Here is a 20,761-nt window from a genome sequence, read left to right as displayed (position 1 = left end):
ATTAATATAGAGGGTGACCAGTCACCTGTTTCAGTAGAGTGAACACAATACACAAGTTTCACTGTCAGAATTTCTTAATTATCTCAAGGCTAAGCATACACACAACTAAAGCTCACAATATTCCCGATAGGAACTGCTGAATCATGAGAGTGGTAAGTACAATGCCGACAATGGCGTGAGGGAAGGCTGGTTCATTGTAACTGCCCACCAAGAAGATGACTATATACGAACCCAGCCACCGTCACAAGCACTCCCAAACACTGCACACACAAAGAGAGCAAAAAAATTTGATCACATCAAATTATGACATTTTGCTTTAATGAAATAATAAAAGCACCGTGGGTGCTGATGCCTCGGTGGAGGTGCCAAAGCTACATAACATAAAGCTACTAATAGCTAGCTTTTATACACACACTGATTATAATTATCATGATTAATTTTGCTGCATGCAGAATCCAGAAACTCAAAGAGTGGGTAATGATCGACAATGATCGATGTTAAAACGATCGATGCCAAAATATCAAATCTAAAATTAATGGCTGCAAGTCAGCAGAGCCTTGCAGCTCTCTTCTCACTCTTGCAGGTACCAATAGCTAGCGTTCTAGTGCAGAGTTAGCTACAAAGTAGAGTAGCAACACTCGGTGAACAAGTTTTGCTACGGACCTTCTGAAAAGGCTGCAATGGCATTCCAAGTAAGCAAAACTAGGCATAACTCGAGAACGAAGCTTTATTTTGCAAATCCACAAATACCAAGCCAAGAAAACATCACTAGAAGCCCATAGAAACTCTTACTTGCACTTCATTGATCCTTGAACAGCTGAAACAGTCTACACACACAGACACACAAACACACTTCCGTATACCTCGCTTGCGCATGCGCACCGAGGTATAATAATTATAACTACACTGTGACAACTCTCCAAGGGCATCCTTTAATTAGTTTTTCTAATGGACAGTCAAAGTACAATCCCATGCAGATGTCAACGATTCGAAAATAAATACATAGATCACCTCGTGATCAATGTAAGCCTTCCTATTAATGACACCAGACATCTGCAGGGGGTAAAAGAGGAATGTGGAATGGAATGAAATATGAAACGAAATAATTATGGAATTAGGGTGGACTATTTACGGAGAACTGAATGGGCTTCTCTGTTCTTTTGAAAAGTATTTCTAAGTTTCATAAATTCATAAAATCGTTGAAAATGAATACCATGCAGCAGCTGAAAGAGTCCCCAAAGCATTAATGGAGGGAGGGTTGTAGTTAAACAACAGCCATACATTTGGTATTCTTGTTAACATTTTTGGATTGTGAAGCAATATTGCTACCGTGCTCTGTGCTATTGTCACAGGAGACCCTCTCAAGAAACTTTGGGGTCCATAGCAATAGCAATAGTTAGACCAAACATTCCAGCCTCTTGGACGGGGGACTTTCTAGATCTTGTGAAGGTCAAGGGGACACTCCATGGCAACATAAATCCAAGATCTAATAGAGGCATGCAGCACCCACCATGGGGGATACTGTTATTATTGTTTATGAGGGGGAGGGGCTTAATATTTCAGAGATATAGTTAGTGAGTATTTAAAGCTTGCCTCACTGAATATATAATAGACTAAATTCAACCAGTTGCAAAATAATGAGCTACAGAATTGCTAGATCTACTTTGTCATTGACAATAATCATAATCACATTTGCAACATCTTATGATGCCCACACTACAGGTAGGACTGAAATCTTGTAGAATTTAGCATGTAATCCTTGAATTGTCCATATCCTAGATAATATTTTATCAAGTGCTGGCAAGAAATTCATGGTCAGTTTCCCAAGAAATGTTGTTCAATATCCAGGAATCAATCCCAAATTGATTTTGTTTATCACAAACCCAGAGTCAAGTGCTGTTAATTTCACAGTAACTCCAATTAATATCAGTGGGAATGTTTCTAACTCTTCAACTAGAGTAAATGTTCCATCCAATTTTGAGGTTTCTTCTGTTAATGAAAGGAACAAGGGGATCCTTGTTGAAACCGACGGAAGCATAAATTTGTACGGGATGTCTTTTCATTCAGCTACTACAGACGCTTATTTAGCGTTACCATGTTCTAAAATGGCAGTTGATGAATACGAATATTATGGAATCTCCTATGACACCATTAGTAGTATCACTCCTAGTGTAATTTTGCTAGTGGCTTGTGAAAATGAAACTGTTGTCAAATTCGATTCCTCAACAATAACACTAAATAGTATGGAAACATATCAGATTGAAAGTGATAATGATCTTACAGGAACAAGAATAACTAGCTCCAAACCTTTGTCTGTATTTAGTGGATCTGATTGCGCTAGTGTTCCTCAAGGTACACTCTACTGTGACTACCTGGTTGAACAAGTGCCTCCGACTGTGACATGGGGCTCAACATTTCTCGTGGGATCTCTCGAGGGTAGATCTACTGGTGAACGTATTCGTGTTCTTAGTGCCCGAGCAGCAAATGTAGCTGTGAACTGTAACACTAACGTATCAGTCGGTCAATTCCAGTTGCAGGGTGGAGGGAGTTTCAGAGAATTTGAAATCCCTATTAACAGTTTCTGTAGCATTGAATCCACTTCTCCAGTACTGGTTGCACAGTATGCCTATAGTATTAGGAGTGAAGGCGTGGGAGGCACATTCATGATGATAATCCCTCCAATTGAGCAGTTTACAAATAATTATTTTGTCGCAGCGTTTACTTTTTTCGTATCCAACTATGTCACTGTGTATGTTTCTTCTGAGTTTTTTCAAACTGCACAAATGTTAATAGATGAATCTGTTGTTACTGGCTGGAGGAACGTTGTCTGTTCAAATGGAGAGATTTGTGGCCACATAAGTAGAATGAATGTGTCTCCTGGAGCTCATTCCATCCGCCATCAAAACAGCTCAGCAGTTCTAGGTGTTTCAGTGTATGGTTTCAGCTCAGACAATTCTTACGGTTACCCTGGAGGCATGAGATTATCTCCCATACAATGCATCTGTGGTAAAAATTCTGTTTGTTTGAATAACACGGAACACTTCAACTGTAGCTGTTTGAATGGATTTTTTGCTTCATTATCTGGAACTGATGAACTCATCTGTAATGGTAAGTTGAGTTTTTAAATAGTAGGTCATCATACTGATTGCTTCATTTCACCATAGCTATAACCTGTCCTCCCTTGACTGCTCCTACCAATGGCTTTGTGACATACAATAATACTTCTGATGAAAACGGTAACTATTCTTTCAACACCATGGCTAACCACAGTTGTGACACTGGGTTTGTTCTGGTTGGTAACAACACAAGGACTTGCACTGGAGATGGTAGCAGCACTACTGGTATTTTTGATGGAGAAGCAGCAATTTGTGAACGTGAGCTTTCGCAACTGTTAACCCCCATACTTTAATGTAGTATAATTATTATAGTGATTACTTTATTTTGACATGCGCATCCACTATTCCTTGTACGTATATAGTTACCTGTGTCCTGCCTGCCCCTCCACTTAATGGAGTGTTGCTCACCAACACTAACCAAACCGAGAGCTCAGTCATTACCTTCCAATGTGATCCTGGTTTTTCACTGGTGGGTACAGAGACTGCCACTTGTAACAACTCTGGTTTATGGGATCCTGACCCGGCTCTATTGGAGTGTAACAGTAAGTTCATTTTTATGTCTCAATGCCTGTCTGTATGCTGTATATTGACCCATAGGTGAGGCAATAACTGGTGCATGGAATACTGCTGCTCTATCTGGAGGTGTTGTTGCTATAGCGATGGTACTGATCTTACTGGTCGTCATATTTCTCTTAGTCACTATCACAAACAAAAGAAAAAGTAAGTGCAAACTAAAGGATTTACTTGCGACTGCATTATCACATTCATCTTGCATTTGTGACTTGGCCCTCAGAAACTAGACAACTGTCAGGCAATGAAGTTCCAATAGCCCCAGCTGTTCCAGTATACGAGGAAGTGTACCTAGCAATGACAGATAGACAACTGTCAGGCAATGGAGTTCCAGCTGGTCCAGTATACAAGGAAGTGTACCTAGCAATGACAGATAGACAACTGTCAGGCAATGGAGTTCCAGCTGGTCCAGTATACGAGGAAGTTGATCTAGCAATGACACCAAGTACACAAGACATTCAAGTGGAGTCTAATGAAGCTTATGGACAAGTGAGGAAATAAAGTGATACAGATTTGTGTAACGATTATCCTACCCCATGCAGGCGGCAAAACGAAACATAAAGTTGCAGTCAAATCAGGCACATGGAGAAATCAGATACGTTAGTACTTAGACTGATAGAACGAACCTGTTTTTGCTAATTCTTTGGTACTCAAATGTGTTTAATAAGATATTGGTAATGCAATGCGTAACTATAGCCTACGTCAGTAGACCTATATCTTCCTATGACCTATATCTTCCAGTATGGGGATGATTCTGATAAAGTTAAACGCATGGGTCAGTTTATATGCAGGTCAATTCATCAGAATCTGTGCAATGTAATCCAAGTAGGCACGTATACTTGTACCATGCATGACACTAAGGAATATGTGCCCTCAGAGAATACATACAACTGCCCTCGGTAGTACAAATCCAATACATCCTTGGTATCCATGGTACAACTATTACTTGTACCATGATGTGCTATGACACTAAGGAATATCCATTGAAACTCTCAGGATACTACAGAGTACAAATCCCATGTACCCTGCTAGGGTGTACATTCAGGGTACATTGACTGAGGTCAGCCTGAAGCCCACCCTCCACCCTTTAAGGACCCTCTCTTTTAAAGAAGACTACCGAGACAAATCTGTGGAAAGCACAAAATGTGCGGGTGTTGAAGTTGTAAATGTGGTTTGTAAAGTGCAAGCACACCACACAAAATATGCACAGTACATGCACGGCAGGGATCAAGAGTGTTTGTAAATGGGTTGGACAACATCTTCTAATTGCTTCTAATCAATACGTGTTCATAGTACACAAGCTACCTATACCATGGATATCTGCGTGTGTATTGTTATTGTACTACCTCGTGCATACACCTACCCTCGGTAGTACAAATCCAATACACCCTTGATATCCATGGTACAACTATTACATACGCAAGAGAACACAAATGATAACCTTCCACAACAAATAATCTGGGCAAAGTGTTTTAGCGTATATACATGTATATATATAGCTGTTTCTACGGGATTTAGAGGCTTGTTGTAGTGTACTGCAGAATGTGAGGTGTATTTTAAAAAGCCAACACAATAATCATTGTGAAAACATGCAGAGATAAGTGCATGGCAAAACATGCCCTCAAATGTATAAGTAAACTATATATAAACACGCTTCTAATTCTTATAAATGTGAACAGAAAGTTTAATAGCACGTAAATATTATAGTTCGCAGCTCTCTGTCATCATAACAGTGCTATAGACACTATGCTCACCTAGCTATCCCAGTCCTATCGCTATGGTGAGGAATCCTGAGATGGCATCATAATAAAGTTCCAACACTTGCGATTTAAGCGGTCTTTTCTTCAGGGGGAGTCTTGCCATCCTCCTTGTCCACACACGCATCTTTTGTACAACCGGGCCTACTGGTTGTACTCATTGTGTCTGGTTGTATTAATATAGAGGGTGACCAGTCACCTGCTTCAGTAGAGTGAACACAATACACAAGTTTCACTGTCAGAATTTCTTAATTATCTCAAGGCTAAGCATACACACAACTAATGCTCACAATATTCCTGATAGGAACTGCTGAATCATGAGAGTGGTAAGTACAATGTCGACAATAGCGTGAGGGAAGGCTGGTTCATTGTAACTGCCCACCAAGAAGATGACTACGAACCCAGCCACCGTCACAAGCACTCCCAAACACTGCACACACAAAGAGAGCAAAAAATTTGATCACATCAAATTATGACATTTTGCTTTAATGAAATAATAATTATAACGACACTGTGACAACTCTCCAAGGGCATCCTTTAATCAGTTTTTCTAATGGACAGTCAAAGTACAATCCCATGCAGATGTCAACGATTCGAAAATAAGTACATAGATCACCTCGTGATCAATGTAAGCATTCCTATTAATATAGCTAATGACACCGCTCTGCAGGGGGTAAAAGAGGAATGTGGAATGGAATGAAATATATGAAACGAAATAATTATGGAATTAGGGTGGACTATTTACGGAGAACTGAATGGTTTCTGTTCTTTTAAAAAGTATTTCTAATACCATGCAGCAGCTGAAAGAGTCCCCAAAGCATTAATGGAGGGAGGGTTGTAGTTAAACAACAGCCATACATTTGGTATTCTTGTTAACATTTTTGGATTGTGAAGCAATATTGCTACCTTGCTCTGTGCTATTGTCACAGGAGACCCTCTCAAGAAACTTTGGGGTCCATAGCAATAGCAATAATTACACTGTAAAAAATGATTGAAAAAAAGTGCGGTGGACACACTAAAACCGTCGCATATAGCACGCTTTTTTGAAAAAGTGTGCTATATGCGACGGTTTTAGTGTGCTCACCGCACTTTTTTTTTTACAGTGTAGATCAAACATTCCAGCCTCTTGGACGGGGGACTTTCTAGATCTACAGTACAAAGGTCAAGGGGACACTCCAGGGCAACATAAATCCAAGTCTAATAGGCATGCAGCACCCACCATGGGGGGTACTGTTATTATTGTTTATGAGGGGGAGGGGCTTAATATTTCAGAGATAATTATAGTTAGTGAGTATTTTAAAGCTTGCCTCACTGACTATATTATAATAGACTAAATTCAACCAGTTGCAAAATAATGAGCTACAGAATTGCTAGATCTACTTTGGCATTGACAATAATCATAATCACATTTGCTCCATCTTGTGATGCCCAAGTTACAGGTAGGACTGAATTTTTGTAGAATTTAGCATGTAATCCTTGAATTGTCCATTAATCCTAGATGGGATTTTATCAAGTGCTGGCAAAAAATTCGTGGTCGGTTTCCCAAGAAATGCTGTTCAACATCCAGGAATCAATCCAGAGTTGTTATTGTTTATCACAAACCCAGAGTCAAGTGCTGTTAATTTCACAGTTAATATCAGTGGGAATGTTTCTAACTCTTCAACTAGGGCAAACGTTCCATCCAGTTTTAAGGTTTCTTTTGTTATTGAAAGGAACAAGGGGATCCTTGTTGAAGCCAACAGAGACATCAATTTGTATGGGATGTCTTTTCATTTTCGTCGAGGTAGTCACTCACTTCGAGGTTGAAGTAGATGCTCGTGTGTTGTGAGGGTCAATGTCTAGTAGCTAGTAGAGGCTGTATAATTGTATGAAGGGAGGAGTGGAAATAATGTAACAGGTGTATTGTGTACAATGGCATATGCACGTTAGCATTGCAAATATTGTGTACAAGTTACAGTAGCAAAACTATCTATTAAAGTCGTATTAACAGTTGCACACACAGGTCAGTGCTTACAAACCATAGACCACGGTGTACTCAACCACACTATTCAATGGAACAGTGATGATGAAAAGTTTGGCAAACGTTCCGTGTTTACTACAGCAGTTCAACACTTTTATTTGTACTATCATCTACTCTTGATAGTCTGTTAATTAACCAGTTGCTAGAAAAATGAGCTACAGAATTGCTAGATCTACTTTGGCATTGACAATAATCCTAATCACATTTGCTTCATCTTGTGATGCTCAAATTACAGGTAGGACTGATTTCTTGAAAATGCATGTAATTCTTATTGTCCATTCATCCTACATGTAGATGAGACCTTATCAAGTGCTGGGAAGAAATTCGTGGTCGGGTTCCCAAGAAATAGTGGTCAAAGAGCAGACGAGTTGTTTTTATTTATCACAAATCCAGAATCAAGTGCTGTTAATTTTACAGTCTCTCTAATTAATATCAGTGGGAACGTTTCTACATCTTCAACTAGGGTAAACGTTCCACCCAGTTTTGAGGTATTTTCTGTTAATGAAAGGAACAAGGGGATCCTTGTTGAAGCTGACGGAAACATCAATTTGTATGGGATGTCTTTTCATCAATATACTGCAGATGCTTATTTAGCGTTACCATGTTCTAAAATGGCAGTTGATGAATACGAATATTATGGAATCTCCTACGACACCATTAGTAGTACTACCTATTATCCTAGTGTGATTTTGTTGGTGGCTTGTGAAAATGAAACTGTTGTAAATTTCCTTTCCTCAACAATAATACTAAATAGTATGGAAACATATCAGATTGAAAGTGATCATGATCTCACAGGAACAAGAATAACTAGCTCCAAATCTTTGTCTGTGTTTAGTGGATCTGATTGCGCTTTTGTTCCTCAAGTTATAAGGTGGTGTGACTACCTGGTTGAACAAGTGCCTCCGACTGTGACATGGGGCTCAAAATTTCTTGTGGCATCTCTCGAGGGTAGATCTTCTGGTGAACGTATTCGTGTTCTTAGTGCCCGAGCAGCAAGTGTAACTGTGAACTGCAACACTGTTGTATCAGTCAGTGAATTCCAGTTACAGAGTGGAGGGAGCTTCAGAGAATTTGAAATCCCTATTAACAGTTTCTGTAACATTGAATCTACTTCTCCAGTACTGGTCGCACAGTATGCGTATGGTAGGGATAGTGATGGTGTGGGAGACCCATTCATGATGATAATCCCTCCAATTGAGCAGTTTACAAATAACTATTTAGTTGAAGCGTTTTCTTTTTTCGTATCCAACTATGTCACAGTATATGTTTCTTCCGAGTGTTTTCAAACTGCACAAATAATGTTAGACAATTCCATTGTTACTGGTTGGATGAATGTTGTCTGTTCAAGTGGAGAGATTTGTGGTCACGTAAGTAGAATGAATGTGTCTACTGGAGCTCATTCTATCCGCCATCAAAACAGCTCAGCCGTTCTAGGTGTTTCAGTGTATGGATTCGACATATACAATTCTTACGGTTACCCTGGAGGCCTGAGATTATCTCCCATACAATGCAACTGTGGTCAAAATTCTATTTGTTTGAATTACATGGGACAGTTCAACTGTAGTTGCTTGAATGGATTTGTGGCGTCGTTGTTTGGAACAGATGAAATTGTCTGTACCGGTCAGTTGAGTGTTTAAATAGAAGGTCATTGATTTGTAGAATGTTATTAATGCATTAAGTGATTTCTTTATTTGCATCTACCATTCCTTGTACCTATAGTTACCTGTGTCCTGCCTGCCCCTCCGCTTAATGGAACATTGCTCACCAGCATTCAGAACACTAGCACAATTGAGGGCTCAGTTATTACCTTCCAATGTGATCCTGGTTTTTCACTGGTGGGTACAAAGATTGCCACTTGTAACAACTCTGGTTTATGGGATCCTGACCCGGCTCTATTGGAGTGTAAGTTCACAAAAATAACTGGTGCACGGAATGTTGCTGCTCTATCTGGAGGTTTTGTTGCTCTAGTAGTGGTACTGATCTTACTGGTCGCCATATTTCTCTTAGTAGCAAATGCCAAAAAGAAAAAAAGTAAGGCCACTTAAGGATTTACTTGCCACTGCAGGTATAATCATAATTATACCTTGCATTTGTGATTTGGCTCAGCAAATAGACAACTGTCAGGCAATGGAGTTCCAATAGCTCCAGCTGTTCCAGTATACGAGGAAGTTGATCTAACAATGACACCAAGAACACAAGACATTCAAGTGGAGTCTAATGAAGCTTATGCACAAGTGAGTAAATAAAGTGAACAGATAGAGAATTGTGTACTGATTATCTTATCGATCCCAGACGGCAAAATGAAATATTAAGTTGCAGTCAAATCTGGCATATGGTGAAATCAAATACATTAGTAGCTGAGGTTGATAGAACTGCCTCCTTTTTGGAACTCAAATTAATGTTACAGTTTACTTTCACAGTATGTTGTTATGATTAGAAGCTATAATAATAATAGCTTGAGTTACAAGTAACTTATTATAATTGCAATACGTGGCTCAGATTATAATTATACAGGCTAGCTGGCGATAAACTATTAAACGAACTAGTTGTGTGTGAGTGTGTACCTTTTTGGGGATTTTTTGTTTTTTTGTTAAATTAAAGTCATGCATGCACCCATGCATGATAATACCCAGTTCGCCAGACATGCATAATGTATACAGCACAATGAAGGACGTACAAAGAGAAAATACGCCCTTGGCATAATTAATAGCGCAAAAACAACAACACGTGTATGTAATAGCATAATAACAGAGTAGATGTAACAGCTATACAAACAAAGGTGTAGATAAAAACAATGCTAGTATAATTATGTGTGTAGATGGGGAGAGTTATTGTTCTAATAAACTTTCTGCCCTCTGTGAGCTATCTTGAAACAGACATAGACACACTCATGCACAACAAACACGACCAGCCAGGCGCCCCCCATACCCACCCACACAGTCAAGGGGGCATTGATTAAAAAGACCCCCAGAGTCACCTGCAGAATGAAGGAAATAGGAGGTGTAAAGCCAACACATAAAACAACTGCAAAAGAGATATCGAGAGGTGTAAAGCCAACCGCAAAAAAAAACAACGGTAACACAAAAAACAATAGCAGAAGAAGTATAGTATAAACATTATTGTGAACGTATGCAGATAAAAACATGCCTGAAATGTTATATATACACACACTTGTAATTAACGTAAATGTAAACATAAAGTTGTTCAATTCACATAAGTCAGCATGCAGTATACCAGTTCATTATTCTCACCTGTCCCAGTCCTATCGCTATGGTTTGGCATTGACAATAATCATAATCACATTTGCTCCATCTTGTGATGCCCAAGTTACAGGTATATAAGACTGAATTCTTGTAGAATTTAGCATGAATTGTCCATTAATCCTAGATGAGATTTTATCAAGTGCTGGCAAAACATTTGTGGTCGGTTTCCCAAGAAATGCTGTTCAACATCCAGGAATCAATCCAGAGTTGTTATTGTTTATCACAAATCCAGAGTCAAGTGCTGTTAATTTCATAGTTAATACCAGTGGGAATGTTTCTAACTCTTCAACTAGGGCAAACGTTCCATCTAGTTTTGAGGTTTCTTCTGTTAATGAAAGGAACAAGGGGATCCTTGTTGAAGCCAACAGAGACATCAATTTGTATGGGATGTCTTTTCATTTTTGTTGAGGTAGTCAGTCACCCACTCCGAGGTTGAAGTATACGCTCGTGTCTTGTGAGGGTCAATGTCTATAGTAGCTGGTATATAGAGGCTGTATAATTATATGGAGAGAGGAAATAATGTAACAGGTGTATTGTGTACAGTGGCATGCACGTTAGCATTGCAAATATTGTGTACAAGTTACAGTAGCAAAACTATCTATTAAAGTCGTAATTAACAGTTGCACACACAGGTCAGTGCTTACAAACCACAGGCCACGGTTTACTCAACCACACTATTCAATGGAACAGTGATGACGAAGAGTTTGGCAAATGTGGTTCCGCGTTTACTACAGCAGTTTAACACTCTTATAATTTATCTAGATCTATACTCTTAATAGACTAAACTCTGTTGATCAACCAGTTGCTAGAATAATGAGCTACAGAATTGCTAGATCTACTTTGGCATTGACAATAATCATAATCACATTTGCTTCATCTTATGATGCCCAAATTACAGGTAGGACTGAATTTATAATTATGTAATTCTTGCATTGTCCATTCATCCTAGATGAGACTTCATCAAGTGCTGGCAAGAAATTCGTGGTCGGTTTCCCAAGAAATTTTGGTCAAACAGCAGACGAGTTGTTTTTGTTTATCACAAACCCAGGGTCAAGTGCTGTTAATTTCACAGTCACTCCAATTAATATCAGTGGGAAAGTTTCTAACTCTTCAACTAGGGTAATTATTCCACCCAGTTTTGAGGTTTATTCTGTTAATGAAAGGAACAAGGGGAATAAGAATAAGGGTATGTGTGGCGTGTGTAGGTGTGTGTAGGGTGTGTGGTGTGTGCATAGTGTGATTGCGCTATTGTTCCTCACAATAGACGCTTGTGTGATCATTTGGTTGAACAAGTGCCTCTGACTGTGACATGGGGCTCAAAATTCCACGTAGCATCTCTCGAGGGTATAGATCTTCTGGTGAACGTATTCGTATTCTTAGTGCCCGAGCAGCAAGTGTAGCTGTGAACTGCAACACTGTTGTATCAGTCAATGAATTCCAGTTACAGAGTGGAGGGAGCTTTAGAGAATTTGAAATACCTATTAACAGTTTTTGTAGCATTGAATCCACTTCTCCAGTACTGGTCGCACAGTATGCATATGGTAGAGTGAGTGATAGCGTGAGAGGCCCATTCATGGTGATAATCCCTCCAATTGAGCAGTTTACAAATAATTATTTTGTCGAAGCATTTCCTCTTTTCGCATCTAACTATGTCACGGTGTATGTTTCTTCTGAGTTTTTCAATTTTCACAAATAGTATTAGACAATTCCATTGTTAGTGGCTGGAGAGATGTTGTCTGTTCAAGTGGAGAAATTTGTGGCCACATAAGTAGAACGAGTGTGTCTACTGGAGCTCATTCTATCCTCCATCAAAACAGCTCAGCTGTTCTAGGTGTGTCAGTGTATGGATTCCGCTTTACCGGTTCTTATGGTTACCCCGGAGGCATGAGATTATCTCCCATACAATGCAACTGTGGTCAAAATTCTATTTGTTTGAATAACAGGGAACAGTTCAACTGTAGCTGCTTGATTGGATTTGTGGCTTCATTGTCTGCAACAAATGAGATCGTCTGTATACCGGTAAGTTGAATGTAAATAGAAGGTTATTGACTGCTCCATGCAATAGATGGTTAATGTAGTAAGTGATTTCTTTATTCATATGCATTCAGTGCCTGTATATGCTGCATATGACCTATAGGTGTAGAAATAACTGGTGCATGGAATGTTGCTGCTCTATCTGGAGGTGTTGTTGCTATAGTGGTGATACTGATCGTCCTGGTCCTCTTAGTATTTACTATCATACAAAAAAGAAAAAGTAAGGGTAAATTTAAAATTTACTTGCTGACTGCATGTATATTTAATTTATATCTTCCATTTGTGATTTGGCTCAGCAAATAGACAACTGTCAGGCAATAAAATTCCAATAGCCCCAGCTGGTCCAGTATACGAGGAAGTTGATCTAGCAATAACAAATAGACAACTGTCAGGCAATGAAGTTCCAATAGTCCCAGCTGGTCCAGTATACGAGGAAGTTGGTCTAGCAATGACACCAAGAGCACAAGATATTCAAGTGGAGTCTAATGAAGCTTATGGACAAGCTTATGGACAAGTAAGGAATTTGTGTAATGATTATCTTATACCCCAGATGGTGAAGTAAAACAATACGTTGCAGTCAAATTTGGCACATGAAGAAAACATATACACGAGTACCTAGGTTGAGGTTACTCAAGGAATATTAACATATACTACGTTTTACTTTCAGCATGCAGCTAGACAGATAAACATGCAATTCCAACTTTAAGTTATTATGCTACCCTCATATGTAGCTATATAATATTAGTCAATTGATAATTTTACACAGATATAATTATGCTAGTAGATCTTACTATACGATCTTTACTTTGACACAAATTAACACTGCACTTGCAGTAAAATTATTTTATTTCCACATTGTACTAATTTTACTTTCAGCTCATGTGTATATATAACTTTACAGATTCCACTCAAATGGAATCTGTTTGTATTATTATTGTAATGCGATACATAACTCAGGTTTAGGCCACTCCATGCAACAAAGAACTTAGTTTCCCGTCCAGTGAGCGCGTATGCTTTTCAGCCTACCTCACTAATTTCTATTATTGACTTTTACTCCATTATTTATTAATTTTTGTTATTGCCATGCCGCCACAACGCCATGTGGCTGCAAAATTGCAAGAAAAATGTCAGGTAAAAATTAATAGTTTATTGAACATTTCTTATAATAATTATGGATAATTATGTAATGAAGAGCTCGCCCTTGTCAGAGAATTCAGGACGGGAAACTAAGTTCTTATGTTGTGGAGTGGCCTTATGTAATTATGACCTATTCCACGCAGTATGCATGTGCATGGATGATTCTGATGAAGTTATCAATGTATATATGGGTCAGGTTTACATGAAGGTCAATTCACCACTCCATGCAATGTAACCCAACAGTGAACTAGACACGTACTGCAGTAGTGATGTTAAGGATGGCTCAATATTAATGGGATTTATTGTAGATTTCTTTTATAAGTGATGAAGGGAGTTTCAGAGAATTTGAACTCCCTGTTAACAGTTTCTGTAGTATTGAATCCACTTCTCCAGTGCTGGTCGCTCAGTATGCATATGGTGATCAGATTGATGGCATGGGAGGCCCATTCATGATATGATAATCCTTCCAATTGAGCAGAATAAGATGATAATTATGATAAATCATAATTATCGTGATTACAATGCAAGCATTCCATATAATACATGTAGCTAATGATGCAGAATCTTTGCAACACATGAATAAAAGTGGTTCCTTATTAGGAAATGCTCATACATAATTATAATTATTAATTAGTAAAACAGACCGCATGCAGTGTGTACACAAAATCCATATAAGGAATGTGTAACGCTCTATACGCTTTTACTGGTGTGTTGCAAAGATTCTGCAATATAATTACTCTATACACATGCATGCATATTGCATGTGTACATCTACATAATTAGCATTATGGGGTGTATATGTACGCCTTTGCACGGGAGTACTTTTACAAAACCTATACATGCCTAATGTGGGAGCACTTTTACAAAAACTACATGCCTGTAATGTGGGAGTACTTTTACAAAAACTACATGCCTAATGGGGTAAATCTATATGCCTCTCTTGGGAGTATAATGTTACAAGCTATACAGTTGTGACACATGCATGATCGAAGGTTGCAGGCCCCGACACTATATATAGGGGGGTTAAAGAGGAATGTGGAATGGAATATGGAACGACATGAAGATATGAAGTATTTTCCAGAGCAGATGCTCAGAGAATAGAAAGGCATTCCAGCTAGGGTGAACTATTTAGGGAGAACTGAATGGGCTTTTCTGTTCATTTGAAAGGTGTCTTTCTAAGTTTTCATAAAATTATAAATCGTTGAAAATGAGTCCCCGAAGCATTAATGGAGGGGAGGAGGTTGTAGTTCAACATAATTATTTCAACAGCCATATGTATTGTTGTCAACATTTTTAGGAATTTCTGAAAGCTTGAACAAATTTATCTCCGCATGCGAAGCAATTATTGTTACCGTGCTCTGTGCTATTGTCACGGGTGACCCTCTCAAGTATTGACTCAATAGATTGTAGCTATGACAAACTGTGGGGTCCATGGCAATTATAATAGTTAGACCAAACATTCCAGCCTCTTGTCAGGGACCTTCTACACACAGTACTAAGGTCAAGGGGACACTCCATGGCAACATAAATTCTAGATATATAGCAGAGGGATTGTGATTATCAATCAATAGAGGCATGCACCCACCATAGGGGGTACTGTTTTATTGTTTATGAGGGGGAGGGGGCTTAATATTTCAGAGATATAGTAGTTAGCTTGCCTCACTGACTAAATCTGTTGAGCCAGTTGCTAAAAATAATGAGTTACAGAATTGCTAGATCTACTTTGGCATTGACAATAATCATAATCACATTTGCAACATCTTGTGATGCCCAAGTTACAGGTAGGACTGAAATCTTGTAGAATTTAGCATGCAATCCTTGAATTGTCCATATCCTAGATAATATTTTATTAAGTGCTGGCAAGAAATTCATGGTCGGTTTCCCAAGAAATGTTGTTCAATATCCAGGAATCAATCCTGAATTGTTTTTGTTTATCACAAACCCAAAGTCAAGTGCTGTTAATTTCACAGTAACTCCAATTAATATCAGTGGGAACGTTTCTAACTCTTCAACTAGAGTAAACGTTCCATCCAGTTTTGAGGTTTCTTCTGTTAATGAAAGGAACAAGGGGATCCTTGTTGAAACCGACGGAAGCATAAATTTGTACGGGATGTCTTTTCATTCAGCTACTACAGACGCTTATTTAGCGTTACCATGTTCTAAAATGGCAGTTGATGAATACAAATATTATTATGGAATCTCCTATGACACCATTATAGTAACACTCCTAGTGTGATTTTGTTGGTGGCTTGTGAAAATGAAACTGTTGTCAAATTCAACTCCTCAACAATAATACTCAATAGTAGGGAAACATATCAGATTGCAAGTGATAATGATGTCACAGGAACAAGAATAACTAGCTCCAAACCTTTGTCTGTGTTTAGTGGATCGGATTGCGCTAGTGTTCCTCAAGGTACACTCTACTGTGACTACCTGGTTGAACAAGTGCCTCCGACTGTGACATGGGGCTCAACATTTCTCGTGGCATCTCTCGAGGGTAGATCTACTGGTGAACGTATTCGTGTTCTTAGTGCCCGAGCAGCAAATGTAGTTGTGAACTGCAACACTAACGTATCAGTCAGTCAATTCCAGTTGCAGGGTGGAGGGAGTTTCAAAGAATTTGAAATACCTATTAACAGTTTCTGTAGCATTGAATCCACTTCTCCAGTACTGGTCACACAGTATGCGTATGGTAATAGGAGTGAAGGCGTGGGAGGAACATTCATGATGATAATCCCTCCAATTGAGCAGTTTACAAATAATTATTTTGTCGCAGCATTTACTTTTTTGTATCCAACTATGTCACTGTGTATGTTTCTTCTGAGTTTTTTCAAACTGCACAAATGTTAATAGATGATTCTGTTGTTACTGGCTGGAGGAACGTTGTCTGTTCAAATGGAGAGATTTGTGGTCACATAAGTAGAATGAATGTGTCTCCTGGAGCTCATTCTATCCGCCATCAAAACAACTCAGCAGTTCTAGGTGTTTCAGTGTATGGTTTCAGCTCAGACAATTCTTACGGTTACCCTGGAGGCATGACATTATCTCCCATACAATGCATCTGTGGTCAAAATTCTATCTGTTTAAATAACATGGAACACTTCAACTGTAGCTGCTTGAATGGATTTTTTGCTTCCTTGTCTGGAACTGATGAAGTCGTCTGTAATGGTAAGTTGAGTGTTTAAATAGTAGGTCATCATACTGATTGATTCATTTCACCATAGCTATAACCTGTCCTCCCTTGACTGCTCCTACCAATGGTTTCGTGACATACAGTTCTACTTCTGATGAAAACGGCAACTATATGCTCTCAATGCAATGGCTAACCACACTTGTGACACTGGGTTTGTTCTGGTTGGTAACAACACAAAGACTTGCACTGGAGATGGTAGTAGCACTACTGGTGTTTTTGACGGAGAAACAGCAATTTGTGAACGTGAGCTTTTGCAACTGTTAACCCATACTTTAATGTAGTATATATATATAATTATATCATTACTATAAAATTATATATATATATATATATATATATATCACAGTAAAAACAGATACGTTATAATAACATAAAACATCTCATATAAAATGCATCATTTGAAATTTAATGTAGAAATGACATAAATTTCTGTCATTTTAACACTAAAATACGATGATGCATCCCATATAACATATGTGTTTTTGCTTATATTATAGTGATTACTTTATTTTAACATGTGCATCCACCATTCCTTGTACGTATATATAGTTATCTGTGTCCTGCCTGCCCCTCCACTTAATGGAGCATTGCTTACCAACACTAACCAAACCGAGAGTTCAGTCATTACCTTCCAATGTGACCCTGGTTTTTCACTGGTGGGTACAGACACTGCCATTTGTAACAACTCTGGTTTATGGGATCCTGACCCTGCTCTATTGGAGTGTAAGTTCGATCATTTATGTCTCAATGCCTGCATGTATATGCTGCATATTGACCCATAGGTGTGGCAATAACTGGTGCATGGAATGCTGCTGCTCTATCTGGAGGTGTTGTTGCTATAGTGATGGTACTGATCTTACTGGTCGTCATATTTCTCTTAGTCACTATCACAAAGAAAAGAAAAAGTAAGTGCAACTTGTGACTGCATTATCACATTCATCTTGCATTTGTGATTTGGTCCTCAGAAACTAGACAACTGTCAGGCAATGAAGTTCCAATAGCAGCCCCAGCTGTTCCAGTATACGAGGAAGTGTACCTAGTAATGACAAATAGACAGCTGTCAGGCAATGGAGTTCCAGCTGGTCCAGTATACGAGGAAGTTGATCTAGCAATGGCACCAAGAACACAAGACATTCAAGTGGAGTCTAATGAAGCTTATGGACAAGTGAGGAAATAAAGTGATACGGATTTGTGTAACGATTATCCTACCCCATGCAGGCGGCAAAACGAAACATAAAGTTGCAGTCAAATCAGGCACATGGAGAAATCAGATACGTTAGTACTTAGACTGATAGAACGAACCTGTTTTTGCTAATTTTGGTACTCAAATGTATTTGATAAGATATTGGTAATGCAATGCGTAACTATAGCCTACGTCAGTAGACCTATATCTTCCTATGACCTATATCTTCCAGTATGTGGATGATTCTGATAAAGTTAAACGCATGGGTCATGTTTACATGCAGGTCAATTCATCAGAATCTGTGCAATGTAATCCAAGTAGGCACGTATACTTGTACCATGACACTAAGGAATATGCGCCCTCGGAGAATACATACAACTGCCCTTGGTAGTACAAATCCAATACACCCTTGGTATCCATGGTACAACTATTACTTGTACCATGATGTGCTATGACACTAAGGAATATCCATTGAAACTCTCAGGATACTACAGGGTACAAATCCCATGTACCCTGCTAGGGTGTACATTCAGGGTACATTGACTGAGGTCAGCCTGAAGCCCACCCTCCACCCTTTAAGGACCCTCTCTTTTAAAGAAGACTACCGAGACAAATCTGTGGAAAGCACAAAATGTGCGGATGTTGAAGTTGTAAATATGGTTTGTAAAGTGCAAGCACACCACACAAAATGTGCACAGTGCATGCACGGCAGGGATCAAAGAGTGTTTGTAAATGGGTTGGACAACAGCTTCTAATTGCTTCTAATCAATACGTGTTCATAGTACACAAGCTACCTGTACCATGGATATCTGCATGTGTATTGTTATTGTACTACTACCTGTGCAGTTCAATGTATTCCCCAAGGGAATACATTGAACTGCACGAGTTGTTATTGTACTACCTCGTGCAGTTGTATGTATTCCCCAAGGGAATACATACAACTGCCCTCGGTAGTACAAATCCAATACACACTTGATATCCATGGTACAACTATTACATACGCAAGAGAACACAAATGATAACCTTCCACAACAAATAATCTGGGCAAAGTGTTTTAGCGTATATACATGTATATATATATATATAGCTGTTTCTACGGGATTTAGAGGCTTGTTGTAGTGTACTGCAGAATGTGAAGTGTATTTTAAAAAGCCAACACTATAATTATTGTGAAAGCATGCAGAGGTAAGTCCATGGTAAAACATGCCCTCAAATAAGTAAACTATATATAAACACGCTTCTAATTCTCATAAATGTGAACAGAAAGTTCAATAGCACGTAAATATTATAGTTCGCAGTTCTCTGTCATCATAACAGTGCTATAGACACTATGCTCACCTAGCTATCCCAGTCCTATCGCTATATGGTGAGGAATCCTGAGATGGCATGATAAAGTTCCATCACTTGCGATTTAGGCGGTCTTTTCTTCAGGGGGGGGGGTCTTGCCATCCACCTTGTCCACACACGCATCTTATGTACAACCGGGCCTACTGGTTGTACTAATTGTGTCTGGTTTTATTAATATAGAGGGTGACCAGTCACCTGCTTCAGTAGAGTGAACACAATACACAAGTTTCACTGTCAGAATTTCTTAATTATCTCAAGGCTAATCATACACACAACTAATGCTCACAATATTCCCGACAGGAACTGCTGTATCATGAGAATGGTGAGTACAATACCGACAATGGCGTGAGGGAAGGCTGGCTCATTGTAACTGCCCACCAAGAAGATGACCACGAACCCAGCCACCGTCACAAGCACTCCCAAACACTGCACACAGAAAAAGAGCAAAACATTTAAATTATGACATTTGGCTTCAATGAAATGACACTGTGACAGCTCTCCAAGGGCTTAATTGGTTTTCCTAATGGACAGTCAAAAGTGGACAATCCCATGTAGATGTCGAAAATAAATACATAGATCACCTTGTGACAATGTAAGCATTCCTATAATTTATAGCTAATGACACCGCTCTCTAGGGGGGGTAAAAGAGGAATGTGGAATGGAATGAATGGAATAATTATGGAACTAGGGTGGACTATTTACGAAGAACTGAATGGGCTTCTGTTTATTTTTTTCTAAGTTTCAATGAATATACCATGCAGCTAAAAGAGTTTCCAAAGCATTAATGGAGGGAGGGGGGTTGTAGTTAAACAACAGCCATAACTTTGGTATTCTTGTTAGGATTTTCTGAAAGCTTGGCACTTAACAAGTTTCTCTTTGTGAATCAATAATTATTGCTACCGTGCTCTGTGCTATTGTCACGGGAGACCCTCTCAATAAACTGTGAGGTCCATGGCAATAGTTAACATTCCAGCTTCTTGGAGGGGGGACGGTCTAGATCTATATACACACAGTACAAAGGTCAAGGGGACACTCCATGGCAACATAAATCCAAGATCTAGATAATTATATAGCAGAAGGATTGTGCTTACAAACCACAGATCAAGGTTTACTCAACCACACTATTCAATAGTGATGACAA

At 38.9% G+C, this 20,761-nt stretch overlaps 1 protein-coding gene and 2 long non-coding RNA genes across 8 annotated transcripts; all 3 read left to right on the top strand.

Annotated features, from left to right (window-relative positions):
• The first annotated feature begins 1,611 nt into the window (after window positions 1-1,611).
• On the top strand, window positions 1,612-20,494 carry LOC135352209 (uncharacterized). 5 transcript variants are annotated; one of them, XM_064551366.1, is made up of 8 exons: window positions 1,612-1,722; window positions 1,780-3,108; window positions 3,165-3,374; window positions 3,479-3,658; window positions 17,873-17,995; window positions 18,056-18,255; window positions 18,309-18,365; window positions 19,921-20,494. In XM_064551366.1, exons 1-8 carry the CDS (start codon window positions 1,638-1,640, stop codon window positions 20,074-20,076), a joined length of 2,340 nt encoding a protein of 779 aa, XP_064407436.1. In that variant the 5' UTR covers window positions 1,612-1,637; the 3' UTR covers window positions 20,077-20,494. The 5 variants fall into 5 exon arrangements, with proteins under 5 accessions (XP_064407436.1, XP_064407437.1, XP_064407438.1 ...); XM_064551367.1 differs by lacking the exons at window positions 17,873-17,995; window positions 18,056-18,255; window positions 18,309-18,365; window positions 19,921-20,494 and adding exons at window positions 3,714-3,836; window positions 3,910-4,175; window positions 4,229-4,354; XM_064551370.1 differs by lacking the exons at window positions 1,612-1,722; window positions 1,780-3,108; window positions 3,165-3,374; window positions 3,479-3,658 and adding exons at window positions 16,925-17,065; window positions 17,122-17,333; window positions 17,640-17,813 and having other exon boundaries at window positions 19,921-20,406.
• On the top strand, window positions 6,733-9,823 carry LOC135352228 (uncharacterized). The gene is made up of 4 exons (XR_010399686.1): window positions 6,733-6,882; window positions 6,942-7,698; window positions 7,758-9,494; window positions 9,570-9,823. It is a non-coding gene; the product is annotated as an uncharacterized LOC135352228 (long non-coding RNA).
• LOC135352229 (uncharacterized) lies at window positions 11,475-13,589 on the top strand. 2 transcript variants are annotated; one of them, XR_010399688.1, is made up of 4 exons: window positions 11,475-11,624; window positions 11,676-12,745; window positions 12,864-12,980; window positions 13,057-13,589. It is a non-coding gene; the product is annotated as an uncharacterized LOC135352229 (long non-coding RNA). The 2 variants fall into 2 exon arrangements; XR_010399687.1 differs by having other exon boundaries at window positions 12,864-13,589.
• Window positions 20,495-20,761: the final 267 nt, after the last annotated feature.

Source organism: Halichondria panicea, chromosome 1 (assembly GCF_963675165.1).
Source record: "Halichondria panicea chromosome 1, odHalPani1.1, whole genome shotgun sequence".
Classification (NCBI taxonomy): domain Eukaryota; kingdom Metazoa; phylum Porifera; class Demospongiae; order Suberitida; family Halichondriidae; genus Halichondria; species Halichondria panicea.
This window is presented reverse-complemented; position numbering and strand designations above follow the sequence as displayed.

Excerpts from the sequence above, each read along its gene's own strand:
- LOC135352209 (XM_064551366.1), top strand. The coding sequence starts at position 1,638 with ATGAGCTACAGAATTGCTAGATCTACTTTGTCATTGACAATAATCATA. Across the intron at positions 1,723-1,779 it reads TTATGATGCCCACACTACAG|ATAATATTTTATCAAGTGCT; the intron begins GTAGGACTGAAA and ends TCCATATCCTAG. Across the intron at positions 3,375-3,478 it reads AGAAGCAGCAATTTGTGAAC|TTACCTGTGTCCTGCCTGCC; the intron begins GTGAGCTTTCGC and ends GTACGTATATAG.